This window comes from Entelurus aequoreus, linkage group LG05 (genome assembly GCF_033978785.1).
Source record: "Entelurus aequoreus isolate RoL-2023_Sb linkage group LG05, RoL_Eaeq_v1.1, whole genome shotgun sequence".
NCBI classification, from domain to species: Eukaryota; Metazoa; Chordata; class Actinopteri; order Syngnathiformes; family Syngnathidae; genus Entelurus; species Entelurus aequoreus.
The window spans coordinates 70,460,291-70,473,156 of record NC_084735.1 but is presented as its reverse complement, the minus strand read 5'-3'; the positions used below and the strand labels follow the sequence as shown (position 1 = coordinate 70,473,156).

Below are 12,866 nucleotides of genomic sequence, written 5' to 3'. Positions count from 1 at the left end.
TATATTGACTACATGGGTTGGTGAGCTCGTGCATCGACTCTGAGTTGGGGAAAGTTAATTCTAGATTATAAATCATGCCCTCTCACCTGGATAGAAGAAGGATGTGGCCATAAACCAATAAGTTGGTCAACTTTGACAGCCATCTTAGACCAGCAGATGGCGAGAAAGACAAGATAAGTGTTTGCTTCACCTTTTTTGAACCCTTTGCCAGGATTATGATTCATTTCTCATCTAAATGGGAAGATATGAACATCCTATCAGTCGTCCTGCTAGTGAGGGCAGACATTCTACAGTGTATGTTTTATGTTTGTTGTCTCTCACAAAGTCTGTCGTGAGTTGTGGTCATTGTTGTTGTTGAAGGAAAAAGCAAAAGTTGTGATGTGTCTATGAAATTAATACGCTGCCATATGCTTGAAATTAGCAAAACGTGTGAATATTACATGTTATTATGAATGTGCCTGTTTCTTCATTACATATATACTTACAGCATTGAATGTTTCTTAGAGCGCTTTGTAGGCGGAATAGAGCCACTCCCATTGGGTCCATGGTTGGTTGATTTTTGCTAAAATTTGTTTACAAATTAGAGCGCATAAAAAAAGAAAAACATGTTTGTTTTGTCTTACATAAGGATTGTTAATGATTGCTAAAAAAGTGCAGTTCCAAGTGTTCACAATCATTATGAAAGACATGACGACGGATTGTTTTTTTTTAAATGCATTTTAAATAATAAACGTGAATTAAAATTAAATGAAAAACTATCTTTTACCCACAGACTCAAATATGCTTCAAATGGCAGTAAATTGCCGGTTTATGTAAGACTTCTTCAAAATGTTTCGTGTTTGTGAAAACAATAACTAAAATGTACACAACTTCTGGTAAAGACATTCTAACACCCTAAATCGGAGGTGTTCTAACTTTTTCCACCAAAGGCCGCATACAAAAAATATGTTTAAGTATTCGAGGGTCACTTTGGTATATTTTTTTATTCTTAAAAACAATGCTAAAGCCAGTTATTATATAGATGTAAAGACAAAACGTTGTGTCACCTTTGTATTATAATTGACTAAATATATTATTATTATCAACTATCAGAACATTTTATCTTTTTCTCATTACATTCTGATTTGTTGGCTCTTATTTCTTACATTTTACTGTTGCTTTTTCCCCAGTAAGCATACATAATTGTAACACAATTGTGTAACTGCATAACCAAGCCTGTCAAAAATTATTCCTGTACAAAAATATTAAAGGCCTACTGAAACCCACTACTACCGACCACGCAGTCTGATAGTTTATATATCAATGATGAAATCTTAACATTATAACACATGCCAATACGGCCGGGTTAACTTATAAAGTGACATTTTAAATTTGCCGCTAAACTTCCGGTTCGAAACGCCTCTGCGGATGACGTATGCGTGTGACGTAGCCCGGCGAACACGGGTATGCCTTCCACATTGAAGCCGATACGAAAAAGCTCTGTTTTCATTTCATAATTCCACAGTATTCTGGACATCTGTGTTCGTGAATCTGTTTCAATCATGTTCATTGCATTATGGAGAAGGAAGCCAAGCAAGCAAAGAAGAAAGTTGTCGGTGCGAAATGGACGTATTTTTCGAACGTAGTCAGCCACAACAGTACACAGCCGGCGCTTCTTTGTTTACATTCCCGAAAGATGCAGTCAAGATGGAAGAACTCGGATAACAGAGACTCTAACCAGGAGGACTTTTGATTTGGATACACAGACGCCTGTAGAGAACTGGGACAACACAGACTCTTACCAGGATTACTTTGATTTGGATGACAAAGACGCAGACGTGCTACTGTGAGTATGCAGCTTTGGCTTTTTTTTGCGTATGTACGTAACTTTTTTAAAATATATAAGCTTTATGAACCTTGGGTTAGGTGAACGGTCTTTTGGGCTGAGTGATTGTGTGTGTTGATCATGTGTTTGAATTGTATTGGCGTGTTCTATGGAGCTAGGAGCTAGCAGAGGAGCTAGGAGCTAGCATAACACGTACCGTACGTGCGCGTCACGTACGTAACTTTTTAAAAATATATAAGCTTTATGAACCTTGGGTTAGGTGAACGGTCTTTTGGGCTGAGTGATTGTGTGTGTTGATCAGGTGTTTGAATTGTATTGGCGTGTTCTATGGAGCTAGGAGCTAGCAGAGGAGCTAGGAGCTAGCATAACAAACACGCAGGTGTTATTATGCAGGATTAATTTGTGGCATATTAAATATAAGCCTGGTTGTGTTGTGGCTAATAGAGTATATATATGTCTTGTGTTTATTTACTGTTGTAGTCATTCCCAGCTGAATATCAGGTACCGTGAGTATGCAGCCTTGGCTGCTAAACATTCGATAACTTGACCGTATGTGCGCGTCACGTACGTAACTTTTTAAAAATATATAAGCTTTATGAACCTTGGGTTAGGTAAACGGTCTTTTGGGCTGAGTGATTGTGTGTGTTGATCAGGTGTTTGAATTGTATTGGCGTGTTCTATGGAGCTAGGAGCTAGCAGAGGAGCTAGGAGCTAGCATAACAAACACGCAGGTGTTTTTATGCAGGATTAATTTGTGGCATATTAAATATAAGCCTGGTTGTGTTGTGGCTAATAGAGTATATATATGTCTTGTGTTTATTTACTGTTGTAGTCATTCCCAGCTGAATATCAGGTCACCCCCGGCTCTCACAGCATCTTCCCTATCTGAATAGCTTCAACTCCCCACTAGTCCTTCACTTGCACTTTACTCATCCACAAATCTTTCATCCTCGCTCAAATTAATGGGGAAATTGTCGCTTTCTCGGTCCGAATTTCTCTCACTTCATGCGGCCATCATTGTAAACAATAGGGAACTTTGCGTATATGTTCAACTGACTACGTCACGCTACTTCCGGTAGGGGCAAGCCTTTTTTTTATCAGATACCAAAAGTTGCAATCTTTATCGTCGTTGTTCTATACTAAATCCTTTCAGCAAAAATATGGCTATATCGCGAAATGATCAAGTATGACACATAGAATAGATCTGCTATCCCCGTTTAAATAAAAAAAATTCATTTCAGTAGGCCTTTAATGTTCAGTTACATATTTAATTTTTTTTATGTTGTTGTACATTTTCAAATTAATTAATTCATAAGTTAGTATTATTTTAATTTTTCAATTAATTAACTAACTAAACTTTGTTTATGTTTTTATTTTATTTAAATTCTATTGTATTTAGAGAATGTCTAGTATACTGAAAAGTCAAGTATGCAGAGCTATTCTGATATTTTTTTTATTTAAAAATGCTTAAAAAATACATAAATATTTCAAGACAACATAGGTCATAGGTGACTGGGTATATAATAATATTAATTAAATGTTTGATTTTTCTCATTACGATATTTTGCTGGGGTTTTTTTTACATGTTCACTGGGTTTTTTCCGACAATATGCCAACAAAACTCAGTCTGCAGCTCGCAAATGGTTCCCCGGCGCCACAGTCCAGGATAAGCATCGACTGCAGCGTATCGTACGTGCTGCTGAGAAGGTGATTGGCTGAGGGCTCCCATCCCTCCAGGACCTGTTCTCCTACAGGACCAGGAGGCGTGTGGGTCGGATCACAGCTGACTCTTCTCACCCTGGACACAAACTATTCTCCCCTCTCCCCTCAGGCAGGAGACTACGGTCCATCCAGACCCACACCTCCCGCCACCTGAACAGTTTTTTCCCCTCGGCCATCAGGCACATGAACAATAACTCCTAACAGTAGCTCCTTTGAATTCCTTTCTAAGTCTAGAACAAGATCTGATAGCTCAGTTCGAGCTCTTGTTATAACCAAATCTGTGTTATATGTGTTTTATGTTGCACGATTGCACCAAGAAAAATTCCTAGTTTGTGAACCCGTTCTCAAACAACGGCAATAAAAACTATTCTGATCTGATCCAGACCCACACCTCCCGCCACCTGAACAGTTTTTTCCCCTCGGCCATCAGACACTTCAACAATAAGAAGATCTGATAGCTCATTTACAGCTCATTTTATTACCTATTCTGTGTTATATGTGTTTTATGTTGCACGATTGCAACTAGAAAAATTCCTAGTTTGTGAACCCGTTCTCAAACAATGGCAATAAAAACTATTCTGATTCTGGACACTTAATATAAAAATATTGGACATACCTGCAAAATACAATGTGATCAAATGCAAGACAGAGAAATTAAAGTAAAACAGTGTGTGTTATGTCCCTAGAATACTTAATTATCTTTTTACACAGGATGACCAGCGTCAATGAAAAATTTGTAATATTATCTTTGTAAAAGGAAAACAATATGTGATACTGTAGTGTTAGATGTGATTAGAATGTTTTCCCAAGTGAGTGTAAATCAGAAAGTTTATGTATTTATTTTATTTTATTTCGAGAGTGTCTAGTATACTGAAAAGTCAAGAATGCAGGGCTATTTTGATATTTCTATTTAAAAAATGCTAAAAATATATATATATTTCAAAACAACACTTTGTGTTATAGGTGACTAAGTATATAATATTATTAATTAAATGTAGGATTTTTCTCATTCCGATATTTTGCTGGGTTTCTGCTTTTTTTTTCGACAGTATGCTGCGGGTCTAACAAAACTCACGTCTGCGGCTCGCAAATGGCCCCTGGACACTTAATATAAAAAATATTGGACATACCTGCAAAATACAATGTGACCAAATGCAAGACAGAGAAAATAAAGTAAAACGGTGTGTGTTATTATGACACTAGAATACTTAGATTATCTTTTTACACAGGATGACCAGTGTCAATGAAAAATGTGTAATAGTATCTTTGTAGAAGGTAAACAATATTTGGTACTGCAATGTTGGATGTGATTGGAATGTGTTCCCAAGCGAGTGTAAATCAGAAAGTTTATGTTTTTATTTTATTTTATTTTGAGTGTCTAGTATACTGAAAAGTCAAGAATGCAGGGCTATTTTGATATTATTTATATTTAAAAAATGCTATATATATATATATATATATATATATATATATATATATATATATATATATATATATATATATATATATATATATATATATATATATATATATATATATATATTTCAAAACAACACTGTGTTATAGGTGACCAAATATATAATAATATTAATTAAATGTATGATTTTTCTCATTCCGACAATATGCTGCAGGCCAACAAAACTCAGTCTGCGGCTCGCTAATGGCCCCTGGACACTCAATATAAAAATAATTGGACATACCTGCAAAATACAAAGTGATCAATTGCAAGACAGAGAACATAAAGTAAAACGGTGTGTTATGACGCTAGAATACTTGGATTATCTTTTTTACGCAGGATGACCAGTGTCAATGAAAAATTTGTAATATTATCTTTGTAGAAGGAAAACAATATGTGATACTGTAGTGTTAGATGTGATTAGAATGTGTTCCCAAGTGAGTATAAATCAGAAAGTTTATGTTTTTTTAATATTTTATTTCGAGAGAGTCTAGTATACTGAAAAGTCAAGAATGCAGGGCTATTTTGATATTGTTTCTATTTAAAAAAATCCTATTAAAAAAAAGAAATAAATTATATATATGTGTATATATATATATATATATATATATATATATATATATATATATATATATATATATATATATATACCATATTTTTTGGAGTATAAGTCGCACCGGAGTATAAGTCGCACCTGCCGAAAATGCATTATAAAGAAGGAAAAAAACATATAAGTCGCACTGGAGCCCGGCCAAACTATGAAAAAAAACTGTGACTTATAGTCAGAAAAATACGGTATATATATTTCAAAACAACACTTTGTGTTATAGGTGACTAAATGTATAATAATATTATTTAAATGTATGATTTTTCTCATTCCGATATTTTGCTGGGTTTCTGCTTTTTTTCCGACAATATGCTGCGGGCCAATATTATCTTTGTAAAAGGAAAACAATATGTGATACTGCAGTGTTGGATGTGATTAGAATGTGTTCCCAAGTGAGTATAAATCAGAAAGTTTATGTTTTTTTTATATTTTATTTCGAGCCTGACTAATATACTGAAAAGTCAAGAATGCAGGGCTATTTTGATATTATTTCTATTTTAAAAAATATATATATATTTCAAAACAGCACTTTGTGTTGGATGTGATTGGAATGTGTTGCCAATTGAGTGTAAATCAGAATAGACTTCCATCCATCCATTTTCTACCGCTTGTCCCTGAATACACAAATGTCATGTTGCTCAAAATAGTCGGTAAATATCGTAACATTCGTGGAAAGCTTACATATGCATATATATATATATATTACATTTAGCTGACGATCTCAGAACATGCATAAAGATTCATGCATGCTGTGTTGTAGTTAAGAGGCGTGCTACACAGCTCGGATAAAGTTACGTGACTGGGAGCTAACTAAGTTGCATTGATTACTATTGCAACTAGTACTAGTATCACGGGAAGCACGTGTTACCGTACAGTAAATGGAAAGTCCAACTGTTTTCCTCGAATAAGCAAGGGAGCGAGCGGCCATGGTGCTTCGCTAACTCCTGCAGGAATTGGCCATCAGTTTCAAGCAAGCACCCCCCCTCCATTGATGCTAGCCGCTAGCTAGCTACGTAGGATGCATGCTAAAAATGTCATTACATCTCAACACTCACATTGGCTCCAGTAGTTTCGCCAGCCACGACTTCAGGGCGTCCACGTTCTCTATAATCATCGTGAAAGAGACGGTGGGAGTGCCTATAAAATGAAACGGAGATCCAAAACGCCTGCTTTCATCGTCTATAAATGTATAAGCTTACTGGGCCTGCTGTCTGTCTCTCTCCACTGGCAGGTCGCACAAAGCGCTTTACGGCATGACAACACACTCGAGGTGTCGCAACGCCGAGTGCGCGCGCAGACGTTATTTCGTAGCGTGCCTTTAAACAACCATAACACTTTAAATTGACCCAATTATTTGTCAACTTAATAGTTCTGAAACAACAATTAAATAAAACTTCTTTCAGGCCCGTTTCAAGGTATTTGGTGACCCCAGGTAAAGAGGGGACCTGGGCCCCCCCCCCCAAAAAAAAAAACTCAATATCTTAAACCGACTAAAACACATCACACAGTAATTGTTTCAGTCTTAAACATTTTTTATGAGTTTTGATCAACATTATAACATGTGTATATTCCATCCATCCATTTTCTACCGCTTGTCCCTTTTTGGGGTCGCAGGGGGTGCTAGCCTGGAGCCTATCTCAGCTGATTGATTGATTGATTACAACTTTTATTAGTAGATTGCACAGTGAAGTACATATTCCGTACAATTGACCACTAAATGGTAACACCCGAATAAGTTTTTCAACTTGTTTAAGTCGGGGTCCACTTAAATTGATTCATGATACAGATATATACTATCAAATATATACTAACATCATAATACAGTCATCACACAAGATAGTTAGAACTCAGGACTTCTCAGGACCTTCGTATTGTGAGGCACATGCATTAACCCCTGTTCCACCGTGCTGCCCCAAGTGTATATTAACATTGATTGATTGAGACTTGTATTAGTAGATTGCACAGTGAAGTACATATTCCGTACAATTGACCACTAAATGGTAACACCCGAATACGTTTTTCAACTTGTTTGAGTCGGGGTCCATTTAAATTGATTCATGATACAGATATATACTATCAAATATATACTAACATCATAATACAGTCATCACACAAGATAATCATCAGAGTATATACATTTAAATATTTACATTATTTACAATCAGGGGTGTGGGATATGGAATGGGGGGGAGGGGGGTTGGTTTGGTTGGTATCAACACTTCAGTCATCAACAATCAAGATCAACAATTGCATCATCAGAGAAATGGACATTGAAACAGTGTAGGACTGACTTGGTAGGATATGTACAGAAAGTAGTGGACATAGAGAGAGAGATCAGAAAGTATAAGAAAAAGTGTCTACATTTGATTATTTACAATCCAAAGAGGTATTATGTGGAAGGGAGGGTGTTAGCTGCATTCGGGCGGAAGGCGGGGTACACCCTGGACAAGTCGCCACCCCATCGCAGGGCCAACACCGATAGACAGACAACATTCACACTCACATTCACACACTAGGGACCATTTAGTGTTGCCAATCAATCTATCCCCAGGTGCATGTTTTTGGCGGTGGGAGGAAGCCGGAGTACCCGGAGGTAACCCACGCAGTCACAGAATGAACATGCAAACTCCACACAGAAAGATCCCGAGCCCGGGATTGAACCCAGGACTTCTCAGGACCTTTGTATTGTGAGGCACATGCACTAACCCCTGTATCACCGTCCTGCCCCATGTGTATATTAACATTGATTGATTGAGACTTTTATTGGTAGATTGCACAGTACAGTACATATTCCGTACAATTGACCACTAAATGGTAACACCCGAATAAGTATTTCAACTTGTTTAAGCCGGGGTCCACGTTAATCAATTCATGGTAAACATGTATAAATTCTATCAAATGTGTAATTAACACTAATCATTTTCAAATTGGTGCAGTAGATAGCAAGTTATGTATGAAGTGTCGGGCAGCTGAGGGAACTATTATCCATTTATTGTGGGAATGTCAGAGAATAAAAGTATTTATGGTTTAAAACAACAAAATAATCAGTCACATTCCTAAAAGATAAACATCCCAATGACACTGCAAACTTGTATTCTAGGTGATCTGCATCAATTTAATAACGTGTCATTAGAGAATAAAAGTGTATTTCTTTCAATATGCATTATAACAAATACTTAATATTTAAAAAAAAAAAATGGATAGATGCTGATAGTCCAACTCACACTGACTGGTACACACAAGCTATGGAGATGATATCAGCAGAAAAAAACTGCATTTAGTTTAAATAACAATGAGTCATATATTGGAATATGTGATCCATTATTTACATTTGTTTTGACTATTAAATGAAGCAAAAATATGACTTATTTCTGTCCTTGTGGTAAATATTGGACAGAATGTGTTGTCAAGCTTATGAGATGCGATGCAAGTGACACTATTGTTTTCTTTAATAGTTATGAAACAACAATTAAATAAAACTAACCAATATATAGTCTGTTCTTTCAGGCCCGTTTCAAGGTATTTGGTGACCCCAGGCAAAGAGGGTACCTGGGTCCCCCTCCACCCGACAGGCCATCCACCCCAAAAAACTCATTATCTTTAACCGATTAAAACACATCACATACTAATTTTTTCAGTCTTAAACATTTTTTATGAGTTTTTATCAAAATTACAACATGCTTATATTAACATGTATAAATTCTATCAAATGTGTAATTAACACTAACAATTTTCAAATTGGTGCAGTAGATAGCAAGAAATGTGTGAAGTGTCGGGCAGCGGAGGGAACTCTTAGTCATTTATTGTGGGAATGTCAGAGAATAAAAGTAGTTATGGTTTAAAACAACAAAAGAATCAATCACATTCCTAAATATAAGCATCCCAATGACACTGCAAACTTGTACTCCAGGTGATCTGCATCAATTTAATAACGTGTCATTGAAAAATAAAAGTGTATTTCTTTCAATATGCATTATAACAAAAACGGTAACATTTAAAAAAAAAAAAAAAGATAGATGCTGATAGTCTAACTCATACTGACTGGTATACACAAGCTATGGAGATGATATCAGTAGAAATAAGTGCATTTAGTTTAGATAACAATGAGTCATATATTGGAATATGGGATCCATTATTTAAATTTGTTTTGACTATTAAATGCACTTAAAATATGACGTGTTTTTATCCTTGTGGTAAATATTGGACAGAATGTGTTGTCAAGTTTATGAGATGCGGTGCAAGTGTAATCCACTGTGACACTATTGTTCTTTATATATATATATATGTCCAGGGTGTACCCCGCCTTCCGCCCGATTGTAGCTGAGATAGGCTCCAGCGCCCCCGCGACCCCGAAGGGAATAAGCGGTAGAAAATGGATGGATGGATGGATATATATATATATATATATATAATTTTTTTTTATAAAAGGCTGTGGTGACAATGTAAATGAGGGATTGTTAATCACTGTTATGTTGGAATTATTGTTAATATTGATACTGTTGTTGATATTGTTCATTTTTGTTTGACTACTTTGGATTGTCTTGTGTTATGTTTGTGTGTCCTCTCAATTACTCTGTTGATTGCTATTCGGAATGTTGCTGGACCGGGTTTCGTTTGGAATTGGAATTGGAATATTGTTGTATTAGAACAAAAAGAACAATTTTCCTTGTGGATCAATAAAGTTTGTCTGAGTCTAAGTCTATTTCTGTATATTATTTTGTTGGACTGATTAAACATTTTTGGTCAAAAGCGGTGTTTTAATAAAGCTTTTACTGGGCAAAAAAAGCTACCCAAAGGCACAAAACATGAGAACATTCCAGGTGGAGGTGGATTGCTGCCTTTCTGGATGAGGAACATCGCATGGGTGAACATATTGAGACGGGATATTGTTGAGAAAGAAGCCACCCAGCTGTGTGCTAGAGTCAAATTGTACTCTAATCTGTTCTGTTTTCTGGGATGGATGACCCCAAAGGGGGGTAGGTACCAGTACCAGTTTCCCCTGGGCAGTATAGGTGCTGGCTTTGCGGGGTTTCGGTCAATGATTGTGTGTGAAGGTTACAAAATATAATTTCATCTTTGGTGCATGGCCAAGTGTGCGCTTCAGAATATTAAGACAGTTTAGCACCTGGTATTTATTCTTATTAAGTAGTGGTCTGTGGGATCTGAAAGAAAGATAAAGACCTCTTTATCCATCGCTCAGAGAAAGAGTTCATCGTCCATTGGAAGAGCGAGCTTATTCTCACCTGTTGTTTTCTGAAAAACAATGTGTCCAAGACTATCAATATTCATCTTTTTGCTATGGCCTCTGATAGTTTTCAAACCGAAGTAGCAGCTTGGGGGATGCCTGTTTCTATTAGATGGGCGTGACTTGCGCATGGTGCGAACACCAAAAGTATGCCGTTCTGAAGGACATTTGTTTTAAAGCTGCCAACTGTTGGTTTGTGTCTGTTCCCAAAGTCCATGTTGCCAACCAGGACATAACCAATATCTAAGTTTTGGGCAAAAGGTGATTTTTCAGGTACATTGATCTTTGGTATCACCTTGTGAGCTCGAATGATGTCTCTCTAAAGGAGTAGAATGATTTGAGCCTGATGGTCAAGAGGCTGGATCTCATTGATAAGATGTTTCAGGTGAAGCTAATGGAGAGCTACTTTGGATGTCGGGAATTCATCACATTTGTCTGGGATGTCATTACATTCAATCAGCAATGGTAACTCCCCCATTTGCTGCTTCAATCTGCTGCCCTTCTGCATGTGTATTTGTGGCCTTGTCGCCCTCTCCCGGGCAGAAGGACAACTTGGCAGTGCGGCTGCATCAAAAGAGACGTCGCAGACGCTGCACTGAACCTAAAGTTGCTTTATTACAAGCAAGCGTCATTATACAGGACTGCAGTTCCTGGACAAGGTCAGGTCAAAAATGAAGGACTCCTAACTTGGAGAAGCCAAACCATCAGTTTAATATAACTACCTCCTGTCTCTGTGTGTGTGCTAAGTCAGGAGAGCACATCTTGGCCATAAAGGGGACGTTTGTGTGTAAGTGACTGAAAAGAAAACAGATGCTGTCATTGGGCTAAACATGTAGTCTCTTCTCACGGATAGGGCCATCACCTTTGCACAGGTTCAATTTTATTGCCTTGTCTTCCGCGAGAACTAATCAAATTCACACACAAATGTCAGTACTAAACTTATGTGCCCAAACTGAAATGCTACTATTTACTTAAACCTGGTGGTTCGCTTTCTCCAAGCTGAAAATAAACATTCACCATATGCAAAACATAATATGAGATAATTAGTGCATGTGCCTCAAATTACGAAGGTCCTGAGTTCAATCCTGGGCTCGGGATCTTTCTGTGTGGAGTTTGCATGTTCTCCCCGTGACTGCGTGGTTTCCCTCCGGGTACTCCAGCTTCCTCCCACCTCCAAAGACATGCACCTGGGGATAGGTTGATTGGCAACACTGAATGGTCCCTAGTGTGTGAATGTGAGTGTGAATGTTGTCTGTCTATCCGTGTTGGCTGATGAGGTGCATGGCGACTTGTCCAGAGTGTACCCCGCCTTCCGCCCAAATGCAGCTGAAATAGGCTACAGCACCCCCCGCGACCCCGAAAGGGACAAGCGGTAGGAAATGGATGAATGGAATTCACTTCACTATCTTTCGTGCCTGCACAGGTCTCCAGGGAATATTGGCCAATATTCAATGGACTTGGTCCATTGAATATTGAAGAGTTAAAAAAGCTATGATCTAGTTGGTGATCTGCTACTTACTTTTAGAAAATAAAGGGCAGAACAAAAGCACCTTGAAGAAAGAAGGGGCATGCTGAGCTAGTTTATAATTATTTGTTTATTTCTAAATATGAGGCGTCGACTTGTCCAGGGTGTACTCTGCCTTCCGGGATAGGCTCCAGCCCCCTTGTTCCCTCTTCTGCTTGATTGATTGATTGATTGAAACTTTTATTAGTAGATTGCACAGTACAGTACATATTCCGCACAATTGCTTACTAAATGGTAACACCCGAATAAGTTTTTCAACTTGTTTAATTATTGTTATGAATCAATTTAAGTGGACCCCGACTTAAACAAGTTTAAAAACTTTTTCGCTGTGCAACCTACTAATAAAAGTCTCAATCAATTAAGTCGGGGTCCACGTTAATCAATTCATGGTACAGCTTCTGGCTTCCTGGTGTCGTTTAATTTTTTAATCATAGTTAAAAAAGTTCAGGTTACTTCACGACGAGTGGCCGTGTCGTTGCCGTCACC

General features: G+C 37.4%; 1 protein-coding gene across 3 annotated transcripts in view; it reads right to left on the bottom strand.

The window, feature by feature from the left end:
- Positions 1-6,876, bottom strand: part of rbm27 (RNA binding motif protein 27) — a 40,181-nt gene extending 33,305 nt beyond the window's left edge. For 2 of the 3 annotated variants that reach the window (XM_062048776.1, XM_062048779.1), the window contains exon 1: positions 6,666-6,874. In XM_062048776.1, coding sequence (XP_061904760.1) covers positions 6,666-6,724 — 59 coding nt within the window. In that variant the 5' untranslated portion in view covers positions 6,725-6,874. Of the gene's footprint in view, positions 1-6,665 lie in introns of all 3 variants that reach the window. The other variant, XM_062048777.1, reaches the window with a different exon arrangement.
- Between the last annotated feature and the right edge of the window lie 5,990 nt (positions 6,877-12,866).